Source organism: Eulemur rufifrons, chromosome 28 (genome assembly GCF_041146395.1).
Source record: "Eulemur rufifrons isolate Redbay chromosome 28, OSU_ERuf_1, whole genome shotgun sequence".
NCBI classification, from domain to species: Eukaryota; Metazoa; Chordata; class Mammalia; order Primates; family Lemuridae; genus Eulemur; species Eulemur rufifrons.
In genome coordinates this window covers 6,287,333-6,301,576 of record NC_091010.1, presented here as the reverse complement: position 1 = coordinate 6,301,576, position 14,244 = coordinate 6,287,333, and the positions used below count along the sequence as shown (strand labels likewise).

Here is a 14,244-nt window from a genome sequence, read left to right as displayed (position 1 = left end):
ACATTTCTTTCTGCAGAGGGACTGTGCTCGTCCCCTGGAACAAGCAGGGCAGAGTTTTAATGGAAAGGCTGATGAGTAGTTTGCTGTCATTGACACCTGAGACAGGGTTGCGTTGGGTGTGGAAGCTGTGATCGGACACCTCCAGTAACAAGAATGGAAACTTCAAGCCTCAAGTAGCTCTTAGCTTTAAGAAGCAAGAAGGGTGTTTGATTGGCCACCCTAATTGGTTATGCGGTTTTCTAGATGTTGGATGCCCCCTTTTCTTTTGAAAAAAGGTTCCAATCCAAAAACACTTTATTGTCTTTTATGTTTGCCTGTGTCATTACATTTACTAGTCCTGTCATTTCTCCATGTGGCTTTGAGTTGTTGTCTAGTGTCTTTTCATTTCAGCCTGAAGGAAGCCTGTTAGTATCTGTGGGAGGGAAGGTCTGACAGCAACAAATTCTCACAGTTTTTATTTGGATTATGTCTTAATTTCTCTTTCAATTTTGAAGGATTGCTTTGTTGTGTACAGAATTCTTGGTTGACACCTCCCCTTTCTCGAGCATGTTATCCAACTGCCTTCCGGCCTCCACGGGGGCATCTGATGAGAAGTGGGCTGTTTACCTTACTGGAGATTTCTTATTTGTGATGAATCCTAGATATTTTCTCCTATTTTTTCCCCTAAACATTTATAGTTTTATGTTCTGCATTAAATCTATGATCCGTTTGAACTAATCTTAATATAAGGTGTAAAGTTTCTGCCAATATTCAGTTTTTTCCATAAGGGATCTAGCACTATTTGTTGGAAAGCTTTCCTCCCTCCACGGAACGACTGTATGGAGATGATGGTCTCAACTAGCCACGGCAGCCCAGAAGGTTGTAATGCCTATTTCTTTCTGTCTTAAGGCAATCGGAAAAAATCCACCCATTCAATACTTAATTTTTGGATTTAGAGATTTTCTGTCACAGTCTCAGTGCCCCCCTCCTTTTATCTTTAATGTCACCTTTTACTGTGGTTATAGAGAGTTAGACAAATGTGGCAGAGTGGGACTGCCTCGTCCATAAGTCTCAACCGGTTTATAAAAAATGAAGTAGAATAAAAAAGGCGAGAAAAGGAAAAGAAAGAAAAGGAAAGGAAAGGAAAGCAAAAAGAAAACAAAAGAAAAAGAAACGGCCTACACTTCGGTTTTCACTCCATTGCTTTACCTGGCCACCTTGGACTGCTTTCCTACCTGAAAATGGACACAGTAGTCCCTTCTCCACACACTCCTTGTGATAGACAACAGCTCACAGGTCAAGCTTCTTGGGAGGTCCTGCCGCAGCTCCCTCCCCGCCCAGAGAGAGGTGGCAGAGCAGGCTCTTTCTCCTGGACGCTGCCTCCCTTCCTGCAGCTGGAGGAGGCTGGTCGGGGCTGGGGGCAGAGGCTGTGGGAGCCAGCAGAGCAGCCGGTGAGTGGAGCCCGGATTAGCAGGCCGCTGGGGGATGGGTGTCTACGTGCTGCCCACCCTGCCCCCAGCGCTGCACGTCTGCCTTGCTGGAGCCCTAGAGGGAGATCAGTGAGGACGTAAGTGGATTAGGAAAAGCCTGCCTGGCCTCTTCTAGCGCCACCAGCACACCAGCATCCGAGGCTCTGGAGATGAGTGGGTGGCAGCTTCCTCAGGGAGACAGACATTTAAATGTCAGCTTTGGTTTAAAGGCTTCTCAGAAGAAAGGGAAGCTGAGACCAGCCCTCTTCCACCCCTCCTCCAGCTTCGCGCAAGTCTGCCCCTTTCTGGGTCTTCCTTCTAGTGAGTCCGGCCGGCTCTTCAGGCAGGTGCTGGAGAAAGCACTGGTGCTGGCATCGAACCCGGCTCTGCATGTGGCAGCCAGGGACAAAAGACACGAATCATACATTGGAGGCAAAAATGGTTCACTCCCATTCCCAGGCAGAGAAGGAGGCAGGCAGCGCACCGCCCAGGCACAGGTAGCCGTCTGCAGCCGCTCGCGCCGGCTCACGGCTTCCCTGCTCACGTTCGTCTGTCCAAGCATTTGATTAATTCATTAACTTGCTCATTCACTGAGAACCAACCAGCCAGCCTGGCCAACCCTCCCAATGAATGTTTCTTTAACTTCTCTGTGTGCCCAACCCTGGGGACACAGGTGATGAAAACATGGTGTCCACACACCATCATGAGTGGCTGCACCATACCTGGCTGGGCTGGAGTGGAAAGTACTGGCCCAGACGTGTCCCTGGACATTGCAGGGCCTGTGTCACACCTGTGTTTTTTTCGCAGGCATGAGCCCGGCCTCTGTGACACTGGCCAGCACCCTGCAGGTCAGGGGCAAAGCTCTGTCTGAGGAGGAAACCTGGTCCCTCCTGCTCCTGGCTGCGGAGCAGATCGTGGAAGACCTTCGCAATGGTGAGGGGTGTGTTTGGGGCAGTTCTGTCTTGGGGAGTTGTCTGTGAAGCTTCCCAAACAAACACACGTCTGGCTGCCGCTTCTTGCTCTGTGTTTAGTGCCAGGTGTCAGAATGAGCAGGCAGAGGGCACCCACCACGGAGCTGCGCTGGGAGGGCAGGCCTGTCTCTCGGACCCATGCCATGCGGCGGAGTTGAAAGAAAGGCCTCGCTTCGGCCTGGTATTGCAGCGTTTCCAGGCACGGAAACCGGGGAGCGGTTAGCCGGAGACCAGATGCAGCTCCTTGGGCCTCCACCAACACCTGTGCCATCTCTGGGCACAGCCAGAGACAGGAGGCAGGGCGGGCACGCAGGCCGCCCGCACTCTGTCCAGCAGACGTGGCACCAGCTGTGCCCCATCAGAAGGCAGACCCAGGCTGTGCTCTGAGCAGGGGAGGGTGGTATTAATACAAAGAATTCTTACGTGGGCTGTAACAGAGGAGTAACCAAGATATAAGGGAACGCTACACGATCCCCTAGGGCTGAGGGCGGGTACAGACTTGGAAGGGAAGCCCCTCCGGGTGCGTTCAGAATGGCAGGAGGAGCTGTGCGTGCAGCCCAGGAGGACGGCAGGCCCAGGCCACAGGGACCGTGGGGAGCACACGGAGGGAGTGGGGTCGGAGTAACACTTTGGGGTGTAGGCGGGCTCAGGGGAGCTGGGAGCTGGTGTGGGCAGAGGGCTGGAGCCACGTGTAGACTCGGGAGGGAGATCACATGGCCAGGCCAGGCCTTGAAGTGGCAGAGAGACCTCCGCTCCTGGACGTGTTTGGTGCAGAACGCAACCACCAGGTGGCCTCACGCCTGCGCCACGGCCCCCCCCAGAAAGCGCAGGAGAGCGCCTGCCCCCCCGCGATGTCTCTCAGCGCCCTCTACTGGGAGAGCTGCGCCTCCCTCTGTCCGGGAGGGATGCCTAAGGCCCCAGAGAGCAAAGGATGACCCTGGAGCTCCTGGGGCACCTGCCCGACACAGCTCTATGGCTGGCCCTCCGCACGGTGGCCCCATCTCTACACCCCATCCCTGGCTTGGTTTCAGATTCCGCCGACTATGTGGTCTGCCCCTGGTCAGCCCTGCTTTCTGCAGCGGGGAGTCTTTCTTTCCAAGGCCATGTTTCTCACATAGAGGCTGCTCCTTTCAAGGCCCCCGAACTGCTACAGGGACAGAGTGATGATGAGCAGTTGGATGTGTCTCAGGTAAGGTGCACGGCGTCTCTGCAGCTCCTGTGTCCCGTCCCCTGGGAAAGGCCTGTCCGGGGGGTGGCATCCCCAGCTCCCAGCTCAGCCCCACGGAACCTGGTTCCCAACACCAAGGTGAAGTGGGCTGAAAGAATTTCACTCCCAGGCTTCCTTGCCAGCAACTCATAGCCCTTGGATGAGGGCAAGTCCACTTCTCTGAGCCCCAATTTCTACATCTGTGAAGTGGGGTAAATGTGACTTAATTGATCAGGCTATTATCAATATGCAAAAAGAAATGTCAAAAAGCTGTGGGTAGAATGGTCTGGCATATTGGTACCATTGACAGCATGGAGCAAAACCTTAAAAATGACCCTAAAAGTCCTCAACTAGGAATTTATCCTAAGGCACGAGTAAAGATTTAGTTACAACAATGCTGATTGTTGTATGGTTGACATTAGTGACAAATTGGAAACAAGGTAAATGGTCAGCGAGAGTGGACGTTAGACAAGGTAGTATTAACATGAGGTTGTAGGAACTTGCTTAATGACTTGAAAAGAAATTCAGCATATGCACACACAGTGTGATCTGAGTTTGTATAGGGAGAATGAAAGGGAAAGAGAGAGGAAGTTCTAAAAATACGTACACCAGTGTCTGCAGTGATTATTTCTGCATGACAACATCAGTGGAGGTTTTTGGTTTTCCTGCAGTGGACGTGTTTTATTTCTGAATAGCAAAAAGTTTCAGCATAAACATTATTTCCAATTTTCAAAGGAAGGAGTTCAAAGGAGGGAATGATGCAAGGCAGACCCGCGGCTCCGGCAGGGCATGGCGGGTGTCTAATCAAGGCACTCTGTTCCTTCTTCCTGTCCTTTCCGGAAAAGCACACATCTGGAAATGCCACTCCTCTCACCAGGCTTCCTGGAACTGGGGCTGCTTTTCCTTCGGGCTCTGAGAAGCAGAGAATGGGGCCTCACTGTTTCCAGGTTTGGTTCGCCTGGGTCCACATGTCTCCACAGATGGTGACAGTGAAAGCATGAGAGTCCTGGTGGCAGTGGTTCTGGCTCCAGCAACCAACCCCCACCCCCTTGGCAGCCAGCCCCAGCCAGTCCCATGCACCGTCTCCTGCACTGCTAGGGTCCCGGGGGTGAATCACTGGACTCCCGGGTCGGACACAGACTTAGGTGCCTCCTGGATCTGTTTGGGTCTCTTGGCTCCACCTACAGCAAGTTGCCTCCCACCCCTGGACTCAGCTGAGATGCCACATCTTGAGCCCTGGGATCTGGCTTTCTGTGCGACTGCTAAAGAGGCATGCTAATGCAACCTGAAAATGCAAGGGAGTTGTTTCCTATGAGGTGAAACTTAACCAGTGGTAACCGAGAGTCGGGAGGGAACTAAGAGAACAAATTTTCCCTCTTCTCTTTGGATGAAGGGGCTCTGAGATGCGCAAGCCTTGCAAACCTTCCAGAGTAGTCCTGAGTGCTAGGAAGCCCTGTCTGCTGCACTTCCTGCTGTGCTCTGTGGCTTGTTGCAAGATGGTGGCAAGCATGCTGATCCTGCATGCATGTCACATCTGCGCCTGCCTCTCTTCCCCTTTTCTCCCTATTCTCTTAGCCCTGGGCTTGCAGCTCCTTTAAGGAAGGGCCAGCACATAATCCTTGCCTCAGGCTCTGCTTTCTAAAGGACTTGAGCTAAGCCAGATCTTGAGTGCTTTTAGCACTCCCCAGTTAGAAACAAGCATCACCCTCTTGATGGCAGGTTGGCCTCACTGAGTACTTCCAGTGTACTTCACTGAGTACCTTGTGAAGGTCTGGTCACTCTTCTGTTCAGAGCAGCCTTGAGCTACAAAAAAATACGCTCCTCCCTCCTGCCCACCATCCTCTAGGCAGAGGCACCAGGGTACCAAGAGTTCCAAGGCCAACAGGCTGAGCTAAGAACTAGGTAAATGTCTTGCTGAGAGTCTGGCCCAGGAAGATGAGGGTGAGTGCAAGCTGGAAGAGGGCTAGTGTGGGAGGGACTGAGCTCTTAATGGACCGAACAGCCATTTCTGTTGGTGGCTTAGCCTTCTAGGCCTATGAAGCATGGCATGTGCAGTGGGCCTTAAGGAGCCAGAGTCACCAGCCACACCCCTGTTTTAGGCCAGGAGGCAGGGTCACCTGGTCAGTGACCTCTTACCGCATCCCAACGCCCAGTGCTGTTCACTGCTGTTCCCTTCCACGCACCACAGGCTCCTGTCCTCATCCAGCGTGGCGTGGGTCTGTGGGGGTGGGGCTGGCAAGTAGGAGAGTGGTCCCAGGACACAGGCTGTGCTCAGAGTCCTCCGCCAGCCCTGGGCCTCGTTCTGAGTTGGGAGGATGCACCCTGAGCCCTCTCCTCGAGCCAGCATCCTGCTCTAACCAGTGCACTGAGATATCGCCCCTGCTGCTTGGCATCTTGGTCCCAGGTGCAGGTCAGGTGGGAGCTGTGAGCAGGTTTCTAACTACAAGTCACCTGTGCTGCCATTACCCCGTCCCATGTTCATGGCGGACATCACCAGCCAATCAGGGCGCTCTTTGCTACCACGCCAGGAGTAGCCTTCAAAATCCTTCTCACCCCTCCTTGGTAGGCAGCATCTGCCAATGGGCTGGATTTAGGATTTGGGATGAAGCCTGTTGTCAGTGTGGCCCAGGCTTCCTTAGGGCACGTTTCAACAGAGCGCTTGGAACCCAGATGAGTTTTCAGGTGTGGAGGGGGCCTGGCAGTGCTCAGCCTGCTGCGCCTACACCTGCTCTCCGGGTCCTTTCCCTGGACACGGGGGCACAGTGTGTGAGCTTTCCTGCACCGTGTCTACTCGCAGTCATCTGAGGGGTGGGGCTGGTTTAGGGGCACAATTTCAGACAAAGATGAAAGTTAATTAATTGGCAAAAGTGACACTGAACACACGTCTTGATCTCGAGATGTGAAAACTGAACCACTCACATTAAGCCGGGTGCGTTGGTCGCCATGTTCCATTACTCCAATGTCTCCTTCCAAAGTCCCCAAAATCGCTTCCCGAGGAGAGATGTCTTAGGGGAATGTGTCTTGTCAGTTACGACAGAAGCCCCACAGTAACAACAAATTGCCATTTATGGGGACTAGTATGATCCAGAGGCAGCAGAGCCAAGGGGCTCGGGGCAGGGTGCTGGTGCTGGGGCTCCTGGCTCGTCTTTGCATCGGTTTTCTCCTCTGTAGAATGGGGACGATGACAATACCTGTGGCACAGGAATGGTGTGGGGTCTAGATTAGTTCATGTAAGTAAAAGGCTTAGAACAAGGCAAGGTATATTGCAAGTGCTCTAGGTCTGGTAAGAACAGTTAACAACAACAACAATAATAATCATAACCATCTCCAGGTACTTTTTACTTGATCCTTCTGAGAACTGGGGCAGGATACTCATTTTAAGGTGAGGAAACTGAGGCTCAGAGAAGTCAGACAATGCTCTTCCCCTTATACCATGTTGCTTCCTGACACAATAAGATGCTTTTTAATCAGGTTGAACTGTAATGTGTTATGTAGAAATGTCTTTGGCTGTAAGAAACAGAAAGCCTAAAATATAGAGGCCAGAGTCACAGGTATACTTATTAGTTACTTCCACAGAAGTCTAGGGATTGGCCAGCAGCTGGGTAATGTCATCAAGGATCCAGGGTAGATGTTTCCACTCTACCCTCCTCAGCTACTGGCTTTTTGTCCTTATACTTGTTGCCTCATGGTCACAGGATGGCTGCTGTGACTCCGTGTATCAATCACATCAGTGTTCAAGGCAGGAACAAGGGAGAAGGGTAGGACCAGTCACATGTGTTCTTTTTGTCAGTAAAGCAAAAGCTTTCTCAGAAGCCTAACAGATTTCTCTTACATATTTCACCAAAACTGGGTGTCATGTTTTCTGCTAGAAAGCAAATTTCTGGCTTTCTAGCCTCTAGAGTAGGAGGCAGCAAAAGTTAAGGGAGTTGCAGATGGTGTTGGGCTAGCCAGACAACAATGTCTGCACACGTGGAAATTGACTTGTCTTTTGCTTGCAGGACCGTGGAATAACAGAGATGACGGAAACCTAATCATGTGCTTTTCTCTTGGGCAGATGCACGTCTATTCTTTAGGAATGACCCTCTACTGGGCAGCAGGGTTTCATGTTCCGCCAAACCAGGTCTGTAAACAACATGCTCCAAGTCTTGCCAGGCTGTGTCTTTGGGTTTATTTAGTGGTTTTCTCCTGGGCCAAGGCCACATCTATTGAGCATCTGTTGCGAATACTCCCCTCCTGGGTCCTAGGCAGGTATTGCCAACTGATTACAGAACTCCTTACGGCTAGTGCGGAAGCAACTTCAGAATCCTACTCAACACAACATTACAGTGCTCATAGCTCATTGTTACTTTTAACTCCCGTGCTCAAGCAATCCTCCTGCTTCAGCCTCCTGAGTAGCTGGGGCTACATGCATGTGCCACTATGCCCAGATAATTAAAAAAAAATTTTTTTATAAAGATGGGGGTCTTGCTATATTGTCCAGGCTGGTCTTGAACTTCTGGCTTCAAGTGATCCTCCCACCTTGGCTTTCCAAAGCACTGGGATTACAGGCATGAGCCACCAAGCCTGGCTAAAACTTTTAAACTTTGTTTATCATAGCATTTTACAAATTTTTGACTACAGAATATGTGTGCATGTGTCTGTGTAAATTTTCTTCTGACGCTATAAGAATTCCTTAGAAACTGGTTCCACAAGAGCACACCCTGGAGAACCCTGCCCAGCTGACCTGGCCGGCCTGCTTCCTGCCTTCCCTCCTGCTCACACCTGCCCTCTCCTATCCAACATCCCGGTGCCTCCTGGGTGCTCTTTGTAAAGCAGAGACCTGCTCACAACCCTCCTCACATGAATCTTTGGCAGCTCTTCACGACTCATGGGATTACGTTCCGGCTTCTGAGCAAGACACACTTGGAGCCCAGAATTGGGTCTGTGCCTCATGGGTGTGTGGCCTGTGCGATGGCACAGGGTCCAGTGCTTTAACGCCCTGCTACCACTGTCTTGGAATCCTGAATAATTCTGAGCAAGGGTCCCTGCGTTGTCGTTTTGCCCCGGGCCTCTGTCCTGCCCATAGCCCCCTTCCTTTCAGACACAGGCCAGCTCGCGTGCACCTCTGTGCCTTTGCACACGCTGCTTCCCGCACCGCAGCTCTCTCCCCACCTTCCTGCCCGGTGACTCCAGGGTGCTCTTTGAGAGTTAGTCCGAGCTCCATCCCCAGCTCCTCCTCCCCACTCAGAGTGGGCAAGTCCCCTTCCTCTGTGTTATTGCCACGTCCTGTGTATCCTGTACGGTCTTTGTCCTTTTAAGTGACCGTCTGTCTTATCAGACTGTGATCTTCCTGAAGGCAGGGACTGTATCTGCAGTGGCCGTGCGGTCCCAGGAATGTAAGAGCCCCGGTTTGCTGCGGAGGCAGGACTCCGTAGCCCGGCCACCTGCGGAGGTAGCATCCAAAGCTGATGCTCCTTGGCAAGAAAAGGTGGCACAGCCTTTACCGGGACAGTGACCCTGTGTGGGTTGAGTGTGAGAAAGGGTGTGATTGTGAGTCTGGATTTGAGGCCTGGCCCACATCATCACAGTCATTTAAATGCATGAGGGAAGTGCTTATAAGATGCCTCTTTTTTCTTTTGCTTGACATGTACATGTGACAGAAAGTTCAACCAACAGTGATTGGGCACTTGTGCTGACTGCTGGGGGTTCCAAAGTGAAGAGGCCAGTCTGTGTGTTCCTGGAGCTCACCTTCCAGGGCAGAGGCCCAGGGAGACCCACCTAAATAGTAGGAGACAATGCCAGGCTGCCAGGGGAGTGTGAATGAGAGGCTGACCTCTGGTTTGCTCCGGCGTGCTTGGCACAGGTGCAAATCCACCCATTTCCATCGGCATTCCAGGCACAGGTTTGGGCTGAAGGATTAGAAAGTGGCAAACGACACACCACCATGCAGAGATCATTGCCCTGCATTTTGTGGCCTCAGTGATGAATCTTGTGTCCGTCCTTAAATGCTCCAGAAGCAGCGGTCATCTGTTCTGGGGGTAACGGGAGCACCCGTTTCCCTCGGTCTCCGCGGTCCCCGACCAGCGCCGGACAGGGCGGCGGCAGCTCTGGCCGCTCACGCTCCTCTCCCGCCCTGTCCGCTCCAGCCCCTGCAGCTGCGCGAGCCCCTGCTCTCCCTGCTGCTGACCATGTGCGAAGACCGGCCTTGCAGGCGGCGGCCGCTGCACTTGGTTCTGGAAGCTTGTCGGGTTCGCGAGAAAGAAGTGGCTGTGTACCCGGCCCCTGCCAGCCTCCACGTCCGACGGCTGGTTGGCTTGGTGCTGGGCACCATCTCCGAGGTGAGTGCGGGACTGCACAGTCCGGCCAGGTAGCCGCTGGCCACGTGTGGCTATCGAAATTCAAATTAGCTAAATTATGATTAATTAAAATGAAATAAAAGATTCTTCAGTCACACCTGCCACATTTCAAATGCTCCATTCCCACATGTAGCTGGTGACAACCCTACTGGACAGGGCAGAGCTAGAACATTCTTGTCATTGCAGTTCCATTGGGCGTGTTGGTGAAGACCTCCGGGCAAGCGCCGATGCCTAACATGGCTAAGACCCTCGAGGGCTTTGCAAGTGCCTCTTTGTATAAAACAGTCATGTTCATTCAGTTCTATCAAAATTCAACTCTAGGCCTCGCACAGAAGCCTTCCCTGACCTTGTTCATGGTCCCTGGCTGCCCCTTCGTGCCCCCCATCTTGTACCCGTGGAGGGTCCCCTTGTGCTTGTCACACCGTGCTGCTTGCGGCCCTGTGCACTCCTCCCCAGTGCCCAGCAAAGGCCTAGCACATGGGAGCCTCTTCTCCTAGGGCGGGCTCCCTCCGAGCTGTCGCAGAGACAGGGATTCCTGTGCCAGTTATTTACTGGGAATGCGCTCCTGGGGAGGGCAGTGGTAGAGGGAGGCTAGGCGGGGGACAAGCTGGGCACGGAGGGTCTCAGCTGGAGACAGCCTCAGCTGACCCCACGGGGGCTCCGGTGCAGGAAGGGCACCTCAGAGTCAGTCCCTCTCCAGGCCAGGGCAGGGCTGGGACAGGGTGGGGCAAGCGAGGTGCCCATGACACAAAATGTAAGAGGCTTGCGTTTGAGAGGAACCAGGGGGAGGAGAGGCTGGAGACCAGCCAGGTGGCTGCACTTGTCCAGGGACAACTGACACCAGGACTGATGAGGGGCCATGTGGATGGGGATGAGGGGACAGCTGGGCAGATGCTGCCAGCAGTCAGAGAATCGCACCCTGGTCTTCTTGGACCCCTTCTCTCTTGGCATGTGAACACGTAGCTCCTGTTAGCTGAGGCAGAGGCTTTGGTGGGGGAAGCAGAGTATTTATTCAAAAGACACTAGAGTCTGCCACCCACTGGTGTGTCACTGTCCCTGGGTAAACCCTGTGTTGGCCTGCGGCCTTTCGGGCAGGAACCCACGCAGTAGACTTGAATCACTCATTCGGCACTCGCGGGGCGCCGAGCTGGGAGAGCACACAGCGCTGGGAGATGGACGAGGGGTGGACTCAATGCAGTGTGGTGCCACAGAGCAACACGAGAGTGGCGTGGGGAGGGCAGTGATCAGAGGGCAGAGGTGGAGAGGACTGAAAGTAGAGAGGACGCAGCTCTGGGTCTTGTAGGCACAGAGCAGCTTCCGGGGAGACGCTAGCCAGTGGAGGGGACGCAGGAGCAAAGACACAGGTGTGCGTGAGTACACAGTTATGGGAGGGGGAGGGTGCATGTGGGAGGCGGGTACAGAGCACGTTCTGGGTGCTAGAGAATGCGTCGCTAAGCTCTCGCCGTGTAAGGCAGACGGTTCCACACTGACAGCCAGTTTGCATGCCCTCCCGACCTTGGGGTGCGGATGTGTGTGATGCACTTGACCCTCAGGTGGAGAGAAGAGTCGTGGAAGAAAGCTCCTCCATGCAGCAGAACAGAAGCTACCTGCTCAGGAAGAGGCTGCATCAGGCCAGCAGTGCCAGTCCAGCGGCGCGGGCGCTGGACGGTGTGCACCCTTGCAGAGGTGGGCGTGTGCTGCGGGCACCTGTCCTGTTGTTCCCTGCCCTGCGTGGCCGCGCGTCCTGGTGTGAGGGCAGAGGCAGCCCATGCCAGCACCACTCTCCCAGGAAGCCCCTGGAGAGAAGGGCTGAGCTTAGGACCTGTCTGTGCTCCCAGGGAAGTCTCACTTGGGGAAACAGTTTAAGGGTTATTCATATCTAACGTCAACTTTTTAAAAATTGAGTTTTAACTGTCCAAGTTGATAAAAACAAATGAAAACAAACAACAAAAAAAGAAAAATCTTCCTTTAATTAGTTTTTTTGTTATTATTCTAGACGTATTAAACGAGTAGATTTTAATTTTCAAATCGTTTAATGTTCTCTACTTTTCAACTAAATCTGAACTTTTTAAAAAAAATTAATTTTATTTTTGTTGTTCCTAAAACAAGGGGCTCTTTGCCATCAGGTTTTATCTTCCCCTGTAGCCCTGCCCCCAACCCTCTGTAACTTCCGCTTCCATTTTCTGCATGAGGAAGCGGACTCAGAGAGGTTGAGTAATTTTGCCGAGGTCACACAGCTAGTAAGTCATGATGCCACCCACACTATGGGCTGCCTGATTCAGGAAAGTCGTGCTCTTGGCCTCCACCCATGCCCTCCGCCATGCTGTTTGGTTAGTTTCAGAAAGAAGCACAGAGACCCAGAGCTCCCCGGAGCCCCATTCGAGCAGCTCAGCATGCAGTCACTGCAGCCGCTTTGGCAACGGGTAAGCAGCAAGGTGTCCAGGGTGCTGTGATGTTGGTGTGGGACGTTGGTGTGGGGGCTGCCGCATCCTGCTTCTTGACTGATTATTGATGAGACGCCTCCAGAAAATGCCAACCTGACTGCATTGGCAGAAGAAGAAGCCACGTTTAAGCAGATAGGACACCAAGGGGGGATGGACCTGGTGGCAACGGTGCTCCTGGGGCACTTGTCTCCTCTGGGAACCACGTGCAGGCTTAGTGATAGAACAACGTGCCTCGGTGTCGTTGGGATTATCTATTGCCACACGATGCTGCATGACAAAGAACCACAAAATGCAGTGGCTAAAAGCAACAATTATTTATGTAGCTTGTGCCTCTGGCGGTTGGCAATCTAGGCTGTGCTCGGCTGGGAGGTCCTCTGACTCTGCCAGGAGCCTTTGTGGCTCTGCAATTATCTGCAGCTCTGCGGGGCGGCTTCACTCCTGGGGTTTCTGGCTGCCTGTCACCTGGGAGCCTTGGCTCTCCTCCACTAGTGGGCCAGCCTGGGGTTGTTCTCACGGCAATGGCAGAGCAGCGACAGACAGACAGACAGAAGTGCATAGAGCCCTCAGAACTGGCCCTCCACCATTTCCACCTCATTCTCTTGGCTTACTGAAGCCTCAAGGCCAGCAAAGGGGTAGGGCGGTGGACTCCATCGCTGACAGGAGGAGGACGCAAAGTCTCATTGCAAAGGGCACGGGCCAGGGAGAAGAACTGTGGTTGTTTTTGCAATCGTCTAACATATGGTGCTTAAATTGGATCAAAACCTACATGGACCCACATCTTCCTGGACTGGGAACCTTGGGTATTTTGAAGTTTGGGGAATTTATTTATTTGCATATTGGTTTGTTGAGGACAGTATGCTGTCTCTCCATGGTTCAGACAACGGCTTTGGCCAGAATTGATATCAAATCTGCAGCTGGGGGCTTGACTGGATATTGGATAGTTGGCCTTGCAATGGTTTTTCCTGCCATTGAAAACTCTATTTTCCCCCAAAGCCAGTTTTTCCTCTGATCCGATAAACAATGTATGTTTATTGTCAAAACATTTTGAATGATGTATAAAATTCTAAGGAACACCCTGTGATCCCATGAGCTGCTCCAGACCCGGGGTCACGGCACGTGGAGCAGAAAGGCAGAGTCATGGTAATGGGGAAGATGTGGCCAGTGGCTGTGCATCTCCAACCCCGCGTCACCCCATGGCTGTGCAGCCTGACTTCTCTGGCCTCAGCTTCCCCCCGGAAAAGTGGGCGTGATAACTCCCCATAGACGGGGCGAAGGTGACATGAAGCGATGGGTGCACCCTGCCCAGCTGAGCGTCTGCAGTGGTGGCCTTTCACTGGGTGGAAACCCTTGCCACTGTGAAGTGCATCACTCACCCTTTCGCCATCCCTGGCAGCGCTCTCCCAGGGGCAGTTTCCCAGGACAATCGGGAGGTCCGGCGGCTCAGCTCCAGATCTGCGCTCTCGGGGGCAGAAAGCTCACGGCCTGCAACTCCTTCTCAAACGGGTTTCCTGCAAAGGAAGGGCAAGGTAAGAAAAAGAGGGGTGAAAGACACGGCTCAGAGAGGTGCTAACAGCGGCTGAAAACGGGTAGGGCCTTCTGGGTTGGACTAACATAAACACGATAGTTGCAATTTAGGACACAGGTATTGAGTAGCCCCACTGGGGCAGGCTCTGTGGCCCATGCTGGGTAGGATAGAGGGTTGAGGATCTAGGCCCCACCTCTCAGCAAGTTGGCAGCCGCGGGTGTGCAGGGAGGGCAGTAGCAGAGCGTGGCCCGTGGTGAGAGAGCTGACAAGGCGGCTGGACTTAGAAGGAGCCTTCTGAACAGATGAAATGCAGG

The 14,244-nt window shown here is 53.0% G+C and overlaps 1 protein-coding gene across 1 annotated transcript in view; it reads left to right on the top strand.

Annotated features, from left to right (window-relative positions):
- The first annotated feature begins 1,464 nt into the window (after positions 1-1,464).
- LOC138376579 (FERM and PDZ domain-containing protein 2-like) overlaps positions 1,465-14,244 on the top strand; it is a 61,039-nt gene continuing 48,259 nt past the window's right edge. The window contains exons 1-9 of the mRNA XM_069460975.1: positions 1,465-1,538; positions 1,771-2,006; positions 2,256-2,381; positions 3,451-3,608; positions 7,681-7,702; positions 9,789-9,943; positions 11,515-11,647; positions 12,297-12,384; positions 13,799-13,931. Coding sequence (XP_069317076.1) covers positions 1,465-1,538; positions 1,771-2,006; positions 2,256-2,381; positions 3,451-3,608; positions 7,681-7,702; positions 9,789-9,943; positions 11,515-11,647; positions 12,297-12,384; positions 13,799-13,931 — 1,125 coding nt within the window. The remainder of the gene's footprint in view (positions 1,539-1,770; positions 2,007-2,255; positions 2,382-3,450; positions 3,609-7,680; positions 7,703-9,788; positions 9,944-11,514; positions 11,648-12,296; positions 12,385-13,798; positions 13,932-14,244) is intronic.